The sequence below is a fragment of the Corvus hawaiiensis genome, chromosome 26 (genome assembly GCF_020740725.1).
Source record: "Corvus hawaiiensis isolate bCorHaw1 chromosome 26, bCorHaw1.pri.cur, whole genome shotgun sequence".
NCBI classification, from domain to species: Eukaryota; Metazoa; Chordata; class Aves; order Passeriformes; family Corvidae; genus Corvus; species Corvus hawaiiensis.
Window position 1 is genome coordinate 9637167 of NC_063238.1, and position 15459 is coordinate 9652625.

Genomic DNA, 15459 nt, shown 5'->3' on the forward strand with positions numbered 1-15459 from the left:
TGCTTGCAACCTTATGCCATCTGCCAGAATTACCATAAGGATAGTCCTCTCTGTATTCATGTACTGTAGTTCACTTTGCCCTGCTGCTGAATACTTTAATTTCAGCTGGTGATCCTTCAAATTTTTTTCCACAAGACAGCTTTAAATCGTATCAGAGAGGTCAGTATTTAGCTAAGTTTTAGCTGATTGGTTTTCATGTCCATATGCAGACAACATGGACAAAATAAGATCATTGAAAACCAAAGGAAGGCCAAGAGATTACACTGTCCTCTTTGCCCACATACCTCCACTTTTCCATCAGGGTATAAAAGGCATGGTCCCACATTTTAGCACAGTACTGCTCTGGAATGTTTGCACAGGCATGGCACCAGAACACAAATGAATAATTTTCTCTTCACCAAATTGGAAACTCAGTATTGCCAATCTGCTCAGGTAAGGAAGACAAGTACCCACTTTAAGCCAGCTGTTCCAAGTGGGATTTCTTGCTCAAGAGAAGGCAGTCTTTCAAGACTGGATCTTGAAGGAATGGTGCTAAGAAAGGGTCTTCATTCCCTCTGGCGCATCCGACTCAGCCTTCCCTCAGTTTCCCACAGGGCAGAACAGGAAGTTAGCATCAGCCACAGGCATGGCCCAGGTAGCTCTCTTCCAAGACACCAGCTGCTGCTCCAAAGGCTCACTGCTCCCTGCAACAAGCGTGTTTAGTGCTAATGAAGGATCCAGAAATGTAGACAGCAAAAATCAGCTTGATATTTGCAATCTAGGTCTTGATATACCTGTATTTTACCTTTCCTTAGATAGAAAAGTGATAGGTTTATTTCTGTACCATTAAAAGATCTGCAAGGTTTGATTGAATGAAAATGGGTCATCTATTCTTCATGAAGCTGAGCTTTTTGTAGGAGACCATTGAATCAGCTGGTGCAGAAGCCCAAATCAAGCTCTGTTTCAATCTTCTTCCTAAACATCCCTTAAATTTCACCTGGGGGAAAAAAAGGCATTCAGCCTGTACCTGAACTATAGGGCAAACACTAGATGTAAGAAACTCAGTTAACAGTCAAGAAATTCTGCCTTTGCTTCTCTGTAGTCAGAGAGTTGGGACTCAGTGATAGCAGCTACGTCAGTGGCCACTGGCTGATGTTCAATTGGTGGCAAATTTTGCCTGTAAATTTCCATTTTGTATCTTGACTTTGTGCTTCAGGTGCATTTTTTCCCCTTGGTTTGGCAATACATGCAGAGGAAATCAGGAAAGTCTTGATTGTTCCTTTTTTAACACCTCTGTCTCCCTTAATTCTGAGAATTATCTGGGTGATTCAGAGGCAGCAGTGATGAGTCGTGAGGGCAATGCATTAAGACCAGCTTTCAGACAATAGTTTCTCATAATTAATATGAGTGGCAAATACTTCACCTGAAGTTTTACCTCAAATAGTCTGCTCTGCTATTTGTCTGGTGAGTCATAGATACCATCTGATTTATGGATATTTCTTTTTTTTCAGTCTATTACTAGTAAAAGGATCTCCACAATGACAGTTTGGACAAAATTATTTTTCCTGTTGAAATTAATACAAAGCCAGGCTCACCTAGACATTGTCTTTCTGTTACTAGCTCATTTAAATACTGACTTTTACCTCCATTCAACCTCCTCCTTCAAGCATCTGCTCATTGTTAAGGTGTTTGGAAAGGAAAATAGAATGTAAACAAAAAATATTTCTTAATCACGGATGAACTGTTGCTGGTTTACATCACATTACAATAGATGTATGTCATAACTACACAAACCATCTGTTTGTGGAATATTTGGTTAGTTATCTTATTGCTTTGAGACAGCCCAGGCTTTCAGGGTAGCCATTCACTCCCCTCTGGAAAGCAGCACTGGTAGTCCTGTAACCATTAGAGATGGATCAATATTTAAATGCCAGCCTATCTGACTGAAAATCCCAGTGGTGGTAATTAGTTAACTGGGCCTGAGCCCCTATGTTTGGATAGTGTATCATTCCACTTGCAGGCCTTCCAGGCTTGTGAGCAGATGAGGGGCTGGACTGCAGCACCCTGCGGTGCCCACCTACCACACATTTAAAATGGAGATAAAGACCAGGGGGGCTGCATGCGCAGCCAAAATTAAATGGAAAAAAGGGAGACAGACATATCAAATGATGATGATTCAGTCTTATATCTCTTTCCAGGTGATATGTATTCCTGGCATCTTTGCAATAATCTTCAGGTCATTAAGTAAGAGACCGGTGACTAATTTAAAAAGCCTGTTATCCCTGGCTGCCAGCCAAGAGGTGCTGTGATGTTCAAACCATGCTACAGATGTCCAACACAGACATCATGCCTTTGACTGAGCAGAGAATGGGGATCTCATAATCCTGAAGGATAAGTGATCTGAATTTCTCATCGCCCTTTTCAATTTAGAGAGCACCCTATAAAATCTGCCTGAGTCTATCTCAGCCACTGAAGGTGGTGATTGAAATACAGATCAGTCACTCAGAGCACTCCTGGCTCAGCACTTCTGTACACAGAAGTGGTTTTTGTTCATGATGAAACACTTGCTGTATGACTTATTCTATTACAAAATGCCTTACCCAGAAAATACAGCTGTCATTTCCCCCATCAGTGCTGATGAGCCTCTTCAACGTCTGGCAAAGATTTGTTTTTAAAATAAATTCATTTTTATATTTATGCAGAATTTCAAAATTTAATTTGATAAAATAAATAATTTTATTTTTAAAAAAATTGAGCTGGTGCCTGCCAAAATGCAGGTCAGTTCCAAGCTTGCTTCTGGTGACAGTGACCGCAATCTGTACTCTATACCCTGTCAATACCTGGTCAATAACTGTAATTGAATCCAAAGCTCTAAAAGCAGAATTTATCACAGCTTCCTTGGACTTCACCTGGGAACAGTGTGAGATGGACAGAAGAAAGATTGAATTAATATCTTGCCCATCACTTGGCTGAGTGCTGTGCAAGCAGGCAGGCATTGCTAACAGGCAAGCAGAGATTACAGTGTGAGATTTGACGTGACAGACATCCATCTGGGAAGTCACGGGGCTACTCACTGAGCAATCTTGGAGTTTTGGAGCAGAGTTGTAGCTTGGATAACAGCTTCAGTTGCTGTGGTTGCAGTAAGGAGAAGATTCAGGCAACTGGAGACATGGAAAAATGAGCACACAAAGGAAAAGTGGTAGCAGCAACAGCTGATGAGAGAAAAAATGTTGTAACTGTGGCCGAGACTTTCTTTTTCTGTTATGTGGTGGCTTTAAGGAATGGCACCAGGTTGCTTTAGCTGACAATCCAGCTTTTTGTCCTGCACCTCCACTGGATTTGTCTCTCAGAGGAGCTGTGCTGTGCCCACAGCTCACGTACACCACTCTCACCCCCTGCACACTTACAAGAGCCCAAGTCAGTCACTCACTCACAATGTGAGCGGCACAGGATGAGCCTCCAAGCATGGGATGTGCATGTCTACACACCTCAAAGCTATGCTGGCTCTGTTATCTGATCCCATGAATGGAGCTCCAGTGTGAATCACAGTCTGAACTATCACTCTGTGTCATTCATTAGATTTACAAAAGTGCCATTTGCAGAGGAAGAAAAAGCTTTGATATACAAAAGTCCATATTAGTCAAAGGAAAGACTGCCTGACAGAGACAGACAGGACATTAAACCATTACTATTTTTGCCACTTCTCCCTGAAAACTAATACCAAATTTTCTAGAACATGGATTAGATTGGTTACTGCCATGGAGAAGTTCTTGGAAGGTCTTTACTTCACATTTAACTTGTTAATCTGAAGTCATATCTATTTGTCTGACAAAGCAGCAGTAGGAGGAAGAGGGAAGAACTGGTAGCCATGAGTGGCACTGGTGACCAGCGGGTACCACGTGACCAGCACTTACTCCTGCAGCCTCTCAATATGATCCTTCCTTTGCTAGACAGTTCTCCAGCAGGGCTGGGAGCGAGCAGAAGGGTAGAAGGCTGATTGATCAGGAGGACCCAAAAAACCTTCACTCCAAGAGGAATGAAGAATGATGTGGATAGATGCAGGACAGACTGTCTGATCATGCAGCCCTAACATTCACGTGTTTTTAAGACTCTCCTCTTGGGTTTCCTTCATTTTCCAGGACAGTGGCAGGACTAGGTTTTATGCAAATGTGTAGTTAATTACTCTCAACAAAAAGTTGGACCAATGATGTGCAGCAATCAGTCAAATATTACACAAGTATGTTATTTCTGCCTTTTCTTCGAGTCATGAAAAAAATAGGTGACTTACATAAGGGAACTGTATTTCATTTGTCCCAAGTAATATTGAGGAGAAAGCTGCTTTCCCACACCATACTCTAATGCAGTTTCCACCACAGGTTCAAGTGTCTGGACCTCCATGTCCCATCGGAGGTGTGTGGAACCTATACCAAAATAAGCCAGTTGTGCTGTTTTCCTCTGAAATATATTTGATGTCTTTGAGATCGTTATGTAAGAGACTCTGCATTAGGCATTATCCGCATAATGTTAATTGTAGTATAATGATGATCTATTGAAGAAAGGCATTTCTTCCCTATGGACTTTTAAAGTTCATTACTGACCACTATTAAGAGAGTGATATATCTCGTTCTGTGACTGATGGAGCTTGTCTGTGCATATAATTTTGTCTGCTACCTTATGTATTTCTGTGGCAGGTAATAGTAGCAATTATTTTGGAGAATGCTCTGTTGATTCCCACTGATAAAAAAGATCCATGCAAAATAAGCAGCCTCTTAGCTTTGACACAATATTGTTGTGATATACGTGACAGCTGCCAGGTGTTATGCTGAAGGAGCTAGACTGCATAAAAATATGAAAACAAAATGCTTGAACTAAAGTTTAAACCATTTAAAAATAACCTGTTGTGCTCCCTTTGTTTCCGCTGCCTGGAAGTGTTGAGTGCCAGAAGTGTAACACTTGACATTTGAGGCAGACAAACATAGCCTACAGATTCTGTGATTGCTTTGCAACCAGCTAGCATTTTTTAATCATGCCTGTTCTTGTCAACACTGGGGGTTGTTTCTAAACAAGCCAGCTAAAAATGGGAATTAAATTTAATTTCTTGCTCATTTTCTGAGGCTACAGAAACCCTAGAAGCAAGGAACCTGTATTTTCACAGCTTCTCTCTCCAAGACCCACACTTCCTAACAAATTCACACCCTTGCTCTCCTGCCGGATCAAGAGGAGGCAGTGAAGGCACTGGGTAGTTCGTGTGCCTCTAAGGGTGGGGATCAATTTTTTCCTCTGGAAGCAAAGGTGATTCAGGAGTTTCTGGCCAAATGGCCCTGCTTCTTATTGCTGCCCAGATGCCACCACTTACAGGGCATTTGTGCTGAGGCAGCTGTTTGTTGAGCTGTGCTGAAATCAAATCATTCAAATGATCCAGGTTTAAAAATATCTTCCTTCACCTCAAAAAAACCAACAAAAAAATTAGTGTCATTCCAGTGACATTCCCATTCTTAGCACAGCCCTTCAAAGAGCTGTAGCAATGCAAATGGGCAGTGAACCATGGAACCAAAGCAGGAAGAGGTAAATGGGGACCCAAGGGGCAGAACCTGCTTTGGTTAGCATTATTGCTCCAGAAAACATTCATATAAATTGTAACCGCTTCATCCATCTGCGTTAAAGTAGATTATGAAGCCATTCAGCCCTTCACCTTTCCTCCCCACTTCCTAAATTTAAGAGTTTGTGATCTTGTAAAAGTAATAGTGCAAAGTTCTGAATTCCTATCCAGGAGTTTTCTGATATCCTGAAATACTTGGCTGGAATCTTTCTCGTGTAATTGCTTAAAAGCCAGATCTAGTCTAAACCCAGTCACCCGGAGTGTCTCTAGAGTCAGTAGAAAGAAACAGGTACCTCCAGAGGGCAATCCACTTCTTTGAGGATGGCACAAATCACCCTCTGGTTGTGCCTTTCTCTAATCACTCCCATTAGAGGGGATGAACAGAGTTTGCTTGAGTGGATATCTGGTTTCTGGATGACTAAAGTTTATCAGTATAGATCCCAGCCTTGGTACCTAAAAGCTATGGAGATTCGTGCTGGTAAAGCAGAAAACAATGTGTAGACTTCATTGTATTTCAAATACCTAAAGGGCCTAGACTGCCTATTTTTCCCCAGCATAAATAGAATAACTTCTGGGACCTAATAAATGAAAATGTTATGATAAACCATCCCATTGACCTCTTTCCTTGTGTCCACACCTTTTTACAAGAACTTTATACAGATTTAAGCAGAGCCCTGCTTAAGGAAGCAAATGAAAGATGCTGAATATCTGCAACTTTGAAACGACTCATCAGGCTCAACTCTGAGATCCTTATACTACTTATTCATGCAAATTCTAGTGTGCCAGATGCTGAGGAGTGCTGAATGGCTGCTCAGTGGGAGTTGTGGTTACTCAGCACCTCCAAATAATTGGCATGTAAACTCCAGCCTGGACTTTGCTTATGGGAAAAACAAAACCAGCCATCAGTCATGCACAGTGTGCTTCCCTCCCCACTTCATGAGCTGGCCTGGTGAAAATTCCTGGTGCTTATTGAAAGCACCATCTGATGTCACTCAACACCACAGGGGAAAACATAAATCAAAGTGTAAGTATTCAGCACTCTCTCAGCATTGGCCTAATGTAATTAATGTAATCTGAGGTAAACACTTTAGTTATTCCTTATTACTTTTAGGGACCCAAAGGGTTGGGACTTGTTATTTTAGGTAATGTGAAAACCGAGACCTATCCGTGAGATCTCCAAGGCAAAGATAAAGCTCAGGTAGAAGCTTGACAACAGTTACCTAATAGCAATGGACAGACACAATAAAGTGTTGAATCTGGACTGTCTTACAGGCATGTGGCAAGGGTTGTGCCGTGCTCAGCACAGAGCTTTCCTCTGGCAGCAGAGTAGGGTTGCAGTAACAGGGAAATCAAGATAATCCAGCATGAGATTATGAGGACCTACAGAGCGGTCAGATGCCTGAATCCCAGTGACACTGAGTAGACCTGCTTCTGCATTCTGTCTTTCACAATCACAGCCTGGTTCCAAACAGGTCTTTTTCTGTAAAATCTACAGCTGAAATCTTTGTCTCAGACAATTCCAGCACACTGTATAACTCTGAGTTGTGTGGGCTGCTGTTGGAAGGGAAGAATGGATTTAATAACCTGGACAAAGTTGTTGCTGGCGCCTTTTGATGGTTTCTTGTCTTACATGAAGAGAGCATACCTCAGTCACTGTATGATTCAGAGACAAACACTAAAGTGTCACAGGTGTGAAAACACAAGCCTAAGAGCCAAGTAATGGCCCTACTGTCAGTTTTGTGCTTGCTTCACTCCTGGCTGGGTGTGATGGAAAATGATTGGTCGTGGAAAGGCACATCAAGGTATTGCAGACTGGCAGCCTGCTGAGTCCAGCAAGGTGCAAGGAGCAAATGCTTCATCCAGCCAAACCCAGTGGGAATGCGTTGGAGTTCCAGCATTGTTTTGCTGACACAGAAAGATGTCATCACAACAAAATATGAAGGAGTTAACACATTATGAAATACAGTTTTGGCAGTGATGCAGACAAAGATTGTTGTGCTTGAAGTGCAGTACCAGCAGCACTGGTTAACAGGGTAATGTAGTCAGCTTGCCAGTCTAACTCATTACATTGTGCTTTCTTTCTTCTTATATATTGGCTCCAAATCCTATGAAGCACCCAGCATAACTTTAAACTTGTAGGTAGTTCTTTGCTTCAAAGTTAATCTTGATTTAATGTAAATTTCTGGATAGTGGCTGGTTGGAAGAGCAGGTGGAAGTGCTGAAGGAAGCCTGCCTTGCATCGGAAGAGAAATTACAAGGTACCAGTGTGGGTTAAAGAAAAAAAAGAAAAAAAAAAAAAAATAGCAGGAATTGTGTTTTAAACCTCTTGCCAGTCCTAGTCCTTTACAGGGTGAGAAGTGAGGAGGGTTTTCCCATGCCTGCTTACACACACTGCTGAGGGCTTGGTGCACAAAATTGCACAACCAGTTTCAAAATTACTCTAAGCTAGTCCAGGCACTCTGACTGCCCTTCCAAAAATAAAGGCAAAATTTTCAGCATCACAAAAGGCTAATAAACCACCTACGCTCCTGCATCTACCAAGATCAAGAGAGTGCCAAATGCCTTATAACTCAGAAAGTCTGGCTGTGTATTTACTGCTGATACCTGACTTTTGTAATCAGGTTGAAAGATTTGCAATCAGCACTTTCCAGGGCTGAGAGGCAGATCTTCTATAATCAGGACTCAATTAGCTACCTGCCTTTCAGCTGAAGATCTGGCCCCCTGGGCCCAATTCTTTACCATACTTTTGCATAAGCCTAGGAGACAGCCCTTCTCACCAGCATTGCTGGAAATGGACTTTTGCATTCAAATAGGCAGCTGTTTCTCCCATGATTTTCACCATGCTTGTGCTCTCAATAAAGTACATTATAAAGTTAGCAAGCAAAAGCTATTTTTGTCTGCAAGATCCCTCTCCATAAAAATTTTTTCTGGGTCCTGTATGTTGCAGTGAGTAGCAAAGAATCTAAGTCAAAGATTGGTCCACATTTCAAATAGTAAAGCAATTTCTCAGGTAATATTTCACTGAAATAAATAGGGCTGTTTCAATTTAGAGCAACCAAGGATCTTGATTAAAATGGTACTGTGAACTCTAATTAGATATAAATAAAGAAATTGGGATCTATTTCTCTTCATACCTTCATGCTGTCTTGTTTGTTGGTGACACTTAAATAGGTAGTAACTGGAATGAAGCCCAATAGCCAATTTATGCTTAGCACACCACTAGTTCTTACTTATTCCTGTAGTACAATTTAACAGTAAGTACTTACAAAAATGCTTAGGAAAATCATCCATCCCATGCTTCAGTTCCTCACAGGCAACCCTGCTTCGATGTTTGTTTGCTGGATGTGTCTATTAGCAACACTGCTTTGGTAACTTTCTGCTTTAGGACAATTCTACAAATGATCGAGATGTTAAAATTCAGAGTATACTACTTTGTCATTTTCCCTCTATTGAGTAGTATGTTGACATCAAATAGTTCGCCTGAGATCATGCTGAAGTTTCCAAAGTAAGCTAAAACCCTGCACAAAGAAGACTGGCATCAAGACTGGTTTAATTTTAAGAATGTACAATAATGCTTGTGCATCTAGGAGCATAGAGGGCAAAAATATCCTGTATATTGCAAGTTAAATTGTGGTTTTAATGATGAAGACACGAGGCTTTCCTTAGCTAGCAAATCACCCATTTTTATATATTTTATCTTTAATAGGATTTCTGATACTATCACAAAGCAGTCTTCATTCTTTGCCAAAGGGATCTGGAACTAGTAAAATATTTCTGCCTATTACACTGGTCTGTTAAATATTCAACTAATTTTAGAAATTCCTTTTATTAGCAGCTACAGTATATCATGTCCAGATTCCTTTTTCTACTCTAAGTGTAGGATACCTATGCAAACAAAAGAGGGATATAAACGGAAGTTTATATCTCTGTATTATTTATTTCCTGTTCCTCATCTGAGTTAAATTGAAGTGAAATAAATATTAGAAGACTTTAAAGAAAAAAAAAAAAGAAAACACTTCCAAGGCAGATTTCATAACAGCAGAACAAGTATCATTTTGAGTGGCAATGCACTGGCAATAGCATTTGGCTCTGGTTCACATCAATCTGGAGGCCCAGCTACACAAGCCAAGCTGGCTCAGGATCCCTTCTGAACCAGCATTTATCACCTTCGGTGCAATAATATTCCAGAGGTCAATTCAGGACTAAACCCTTTCCACAGATGCAACACGCTCACCCAGCATAATCCTACTCAGCCACTGATCATGGCAAAAATCCCTCTGGCTTCTTTGGCGTTAAAAGTCCGTCTTAGCTTCCCAAATTTCCATGCTCCCTGCCTTTTGCCTTCTTTCCCACTTCATTCTGTTTCCCTGCATGTTGTGAAATCTTACGGATCTTAATGCAATGCATATTTTCTTCTTCCATTTATCAACCTTTCCTTCCTTTGCAGACTGGTTCTGAACCATACCCTCAAGGACGAGTGGAGGAAGCTCCCGTGAGCAGTGAGAGGGGTGACGAGCCGGCTCGTCATGTCTTCTCCTTCTCCTGGTTGAACTCACTGAATGAATGATGACTCACTCTGGCTGGCTTCTGGTGTGCTTCTCCTCGGAAAGACCGTGAGCACAGGCAGCCTGGCTGCAGTCAGCAAAGAAACTGGCCTGGAAAGGGACATCCAAGCAGGTTTCATTCCTAGGAACTCAGCTAACCTCCACATCGTACCCTTGAGATGACAGACCTGAGAGGGAGGGGAGCATGGGGACAGATTACTATATGTATTGTAGTCAGAGTGTTTTCCAATAATTTCTTGCTTCCAAGGGGAAAGAAGCATCACTACAGCTTTAGGCTGAGCACTGCTAGTGTTTTGTAACTCACTTGATGGCACATCCCCATGTAGGTGTAAACACTTCACCAATGTTCTTAGCTAAAATGCTGGTATGATATTCTCTAGTAGCATCCTTTGCCAAAAGAGTGCTTCTCCTCAGTATCCTCCTGCATCCCTGCTTGTCGGTGCTGGTGACTTCAGTGACACTATCATGTCCTTGGCAGCCCCGAGTCAGGGTTGTGTCTAACAGTACTGGTGCCTCTCAGGCTGCGGAGGCTGAACACGGGAGGGAAGAAGGAAGCTGCCATTTCTTCCTTTGCACTTGCTCTTCCTACTAAACCACAACAGATGACACTTACAGAAACATGTTATTTGTAAGGAAGATTCCCAGTGGCAGGAATGAGGAAGATGCACACATCAAAAGCACTGGCCAAGACCCCCACACAGCTCTGAGTAGAGCTCTCGGGCAGTTGCTGAAGTGCTGCCCAGTCTGTCCAGCCGTAACCTGTGTCTGTGTCTTCTCAGCCATCAGTGTGTGTACAAAAGGGGACATGTTCTTACATGAAACCAGAGTGTGATTAGGTGGTCACAGGTACTCACTCAAGGTTTAATCTGAAGCCCCTGTGCTGTGCTGTAGAAAAGGCAGATGCTGTCTGTCCTGTTCCGTGTGCATTGCAGATGTTGAGCCATCAAATGAAATCAAATTTGTGTCTTAAAAGAAGATTTACAAGTTGTACTGAAGGCGACACTCTGTGATTTTTGTCACTGGGAGCAGGGTGTCAACACTCAGTAGTGTTTAAGAGAGACTGGCAGGCTGCCGGGAGTGCTTGGTGCCATAGGGGACCAGGTGTCAAGCTCTGCACTAGGGTTACGTGTGGATCTTTCCCAAATCCCCGAGCCAGGCCCTCAATGCACTGTTTGGCAGGAGCCTGCGTGGGGCCATAAGGCTGCGCTGTGCCCCAGCAGGACTGGTGAGCTGGCAGTGCAGACTGGTTAGCAGGCTGTGTGGGGTCAGCCCCCGTCCTGGACACCCGTCGCTACCGGCCCGAGTGACATCAACCCTCACCGGTATCTGTTTTCCCTGGAGAACGTTCCCTGGAAAACTCTCCTGCGAGAGTTTTGGAGGGCTGCACAGGCAAGCTCCGCGCAAAGCTTTGGAACTCCCACAGCCCAGAACGAGCGCCTCCCAGCACCGCCACCGCATCGCCTCCGGCTGCTGGAGCAGCTTTTCCCTGGGATTTTGGTTCGGGGTGAGGGATTTACTATTTTCTCCCAGTCGTCCTGGAGATTTCCCCCAGCTCCTCCCGGGAAGTTTTTCCACACCCACTGCCGCCTCCCTAGAGCCCCTGGGGGGGACCCCGCTTGGGCACCGCCGTCGGGACGGGGGAAGCCGATGCAGGGAGGAACCTGCCCTTTTGGGGTGCGGGGATTATACGCAGAGCCAGAACGAAAACGCAAAAGAGATGCCGGAGCGCCTCACCGCTTCCCCATTGCCGCTCCCCGGCGGGAGGAGGCTGCCCGATCCCGGCCACAGCGGCAGGAGCCAGGAAGCCCCTTCGGGGGGCTGCTGAGGTGGGATTCGGCAGCGCTGGGGGGCACCGATTTGACCTCGACAGCCCGTTCCCGGGAGCAGCCTGCGCCGAGGGCGGCGGCGTGGGGCAGCCCCCGTGCAGGGCCGGCGGCGTCGAGGCGCGCCTGTGGGAGTGCCCGCGGAGACCGGGCTCCCCGGGGCAGGGAGGGGGGAACATCCCTGGGGAGATACAGGGCTCCCCGCGGCTCTGGGTGTCCACGGCCGCGGGTGCCCTCCCCGCCCTGGTAAGCGCTGAGGGAGGCGGAGCAGCCCTCAGGCGTCTAGGCAAGAAAGTCTATCAAGTCATCTTTACTTTGCAGCTTTTATTAAAAATATAAATATTAAACATTCTCTTACACAACCAAATCGACCGAGCGCTGAAAAGATGTTTTATTGTGAAAATGTTTACAGGAAAAAAAGTGGATTGAAAGTAGCTTACAGAGATTCCCCCTCCCACCTCCCTGCCCCCAGCAGAAAAGTTTTCTGTCTTCTTGGCACCATTTCTTCCAATGCTCACACATCCCTACGTAGCGATGGCACTAGAATAACTGGGAAATGGAGAAATAAATAAAGGTAGGGGAGGTTACGAACGACACTCGTGTTTCTGCACTTGGTACACGGTTGTGCATGCTAGTCAAGGGACAGAGGCTGTTCGGAGTACACCCTTCTAGGTTTAAAGCTATATAAAAATAAAGAGATGACATCAGAGCAGCACTATGGTACATCGGACGGTGTAATTATTCTTGTGCTAACTGCGGAATCTCTTTGGCAAGGCGGGGAGGGGCCGTTTCACTTCCCGATTATCTCCATCAGTTTCCTGTTGCTGTGAGCTTGCTGCGCTAACTGCTCGGCTCGGGCCATCTCCAAGACTTCTCGCAGGAGGTGGAAAGTCAGATCCAGAGAAATAGGGGGCTCCTCGGATCGCTTCTCCCTTTCCACGGCCTCACCCTCGGCTTCGCCCTCCTCTCGGCTTCCCGGCGAGCGCTCGGGCAGCTGCTGCAGCTGTTGAACCGCCGCCCGGAAAAAGTTGCTGGCGGAGGCTTCGGGGTGTAGGTGGCTGGTGCTGCTGGAGGAGGCGGAGAAAGAGCCAACGGGTCTCTTGTGAAGGTTGCCCAGGCGCAGGAAATACTCTTCTCCCATGCGGAGCAGGACGGGCAGAGTTTGCTGCTGCTGCTGCTGTTGTTGCTGGAAGAAATCTGGCTGGTGCAGAGCCCCGGGGGCGGGTGCCGGGCTCTTGCTGAGAGCTCTGCACTCCTGGCAGGGCAGGAGGGCGACCAGCAGGATTCCCGTGGAGACCAGCAGCGGGATCTTCATGATCGGGGCCCAAACCTGCGGGGGCAGACGGGAGACGGGGTTTGGGTTACAAAGCCGAGCCGCGGCGGCGGGGAGGGCAGCGAGCAGCCGGGGAGGGGGCGTCCCCGCCGCCGCTGTCCCGGTGCTGAAACGCGCCGCTCCGCGCCCCTCCGCGCCGCTCCGCGTTCCGCACACCACCCCCGGCCACGCTCACCCCGGCCCGTCCACCCGCGCCGTCGAGGCGGCCGCTCTCCGCAGAACAAGCCCGCGGAACAGCCCCGCGGGGCGGCTCCGGGCTGCGCCGGCAGCGGCTCCCGGGGACCAGGCTGGGCTGAGCCCCTGCGGAGAGTCCACGCGTGTTCTCGACCCGCGCCTCTTCACCCACCCGGGGCGAGGGGGAACGTGGGGGGCCTTTGGCGGGGCGGCTCTCCCCACGAGCTGCGGGGTTCGAGCGCCCGTTCCCCACCTCCCCACTCCTTGTCCGGCCAGGACAGTTCCCCGTATCCCGCGGGACACCGCGCTCAGCCCCGCTCAGCGCAGGGCAGCGCATCCGCTGCGCACCCGGGCGCGGCCCCGCACCTACCTGGGGCGGCGGTGGCGGCGGTGGGGCAGGGCGGGCGGTGGCGGGACTCGGCGGTGCCCGGCGTCCCTTCCTCTCGCTCTCCCTCGGAGCCGGCTCCTGGCGAACTTGGGATCAGATTTGGTAGTAATCAGAGCCGGGGCGCGGGATTTTTATAGCTTAGACCCTCTCCTGGAATCACGCAGAACTTGCCTAATAAGCTGACGCTCTCCTGACAGCCCGATTGCGTGCCCCGATCTACTGCTGAATAAATCATGGGGGCCCGTCGGAGCGGCGATGGGCCGAGTTTCGCTATCGCAACCCCAAATCTCACGTCCAATTATATCAACAGATATTTATCGCCTCTGCAGTGACGTCAGCCGGGCCGGGGGCCGGGGAGCAGGATGCCCCCCCCACCCCATTGACAAAAATACTTGAATGAGATTTCCTAGCGGGCGCGTACTATGAGAGGTCACTCCGGGGAAACTTTCCACTCACGGGCCGGCCCGCGGGGAGGGACCCGACCCGAGCGGGGCCGGGACTGCTATCCCTAGCGATCTCCTCTATCCCCGCTCTTTCCCGGCCCCCCGGCCTCCGCCGCCTCCGAGCCCGCCCGCACGGGGCGACCGTGGCGGGTCGGCGCAGGAGGCTCCGCGGGACGCGTGTTTTGCGTGGGTCCCGTCTTTGCTCCGCGACCGAGCCGAGCCCGCGGGGAAGAGGCGGAGCAGGTGCCACTGCCGGGAGGGACCCACGGCAGCGCTGGCACCGGCGGTGCCAGGGACCCCGCCAGCGGGAGAGGGGGCGCAAAGCCCCCGGGGGTGGCGGGGAAGCCGCCGGGGCCGCCCGGGAGCATCTGCCGGGGCAGGGAGCGTCGCCGGGGCAGGGAGCGTCGCCCGGGCAGCGCTCCGCCCGCTCCTTCTCCCCTGCCCCCGCTGCTCGCCCCGGCCCTGGCTCCGCGCTGCCGGCACCCGCTCCCCCGGTCCGGCCCGTGCTCCTCTCCATTGCTTTCCCACTGTTTCCGAGGAGGCAACAACTGCTCTTTTTTCTCCTTCTCGACTCCACTAGCTGATCGTTCTCACCTCTTCAACGCCGTGGCCGTGTGCTTTCCCTGTGCCCTCCCCAGCTAAGGCACTCCCCTCCAGCCTGTCCCAATCCCACGTGGAGCTTTTTCCCAAGTGTTCTCCCATGACCATTATGTGTTCCGGCTCCAGACCATACTACACCAATGTCTTCACCTTCGCCCTTTGATCTCTTCAAGAGGTAGTGCTGGCTATAGAAATAACTTCTGCCCAATACCCATTCCACGTGTAATGTGTGTTCTTCCATTTTTGCATCCCATCATCTTTGCCTCTCAGTCCTCCTTCTCCACTGCCTCAGTTGCAGCATCAGTTATATCCCTCCCCTTAAAATGGAGAACTGTACAGAAAACCTGCTGGTTTTATCTTGCCTAGACAAGAAACTGCTGGGGTCATGCACCTGAGTGTCTCCCATCATAATGAGGAGTTGGGACAGAACAGGTGGTCATATGCTATTGAGGTGAAGTAAGTGATAAATCTGAAATCCATTTCCTTAATAAAATAACAAAGTTAAACCCACTTAATGTATGAGGTTGGCCACAGTCCAGTTCTGAGTATCTCCTT

At 47.6% G+C, this 15459-nt stretch overlaps 2 protein-coding genes across 5 annotated transcripts in view; one reads left to right on the forward strand and one right to left on the reverse strand.

Moving 5' to 3' along the window:
* Positions 1–11138, forward strand: part of TRIM55 (tripartite motif containing 55) — a 36191-nt gene extending 25053 nt beyond the window's left edge. For 2 of the 3 annotated variants that reach the window (XM_048287001.1, XM_048286999.1), the window contains one exon: positions 10026–11138. In XM_048287001.1, coding sequence (XP_048142958.1) covers positions 10026–10145 — 120 coding nt within the window. In that variant the 3' untranslated portion in view covers positions 10146–11138. The remainder of the gene's footprint in view (positions 1–10025) is intronic. The other variant, XM_048287000.1, reaches the window with a different exon arrangement.
* Positions 11139–12270: 1132 nt separating this feature from the next.
* On the reverse strand, positions 12271–14167 carry CRH (corticotropin releasing hormone). Of its 2 annotated transcripts, none has more exons than XM_048287003.1 (2): positions 13844–14167; positions 12271–13296 (listed from the first exon to the last, which is right to left on the reverse strand). In XM_048287003.1, exon 2 carries the CDS (start codon positions 13279–13281, stop codon positions 12757–12759), a length of 525 nt encoding a protein of 174 aa, XP_048142960.1. In that variant the 5' UTR covers positions 13282–13296; positions 13844–14167; the 3' UTR covers positions 12271–12756. The 2 variants fall into 2 exon arrangements, with proteins under 2 accessions (XP_048142960.1, XP_048142959.1); XM_048287002.1 differs by lacking the exon at positions 13844–14167 and adding an exon at positions 13475–13831.
* Between the last annotated feature and the right edge of the window lie 1292 nt (positions 14168–15459).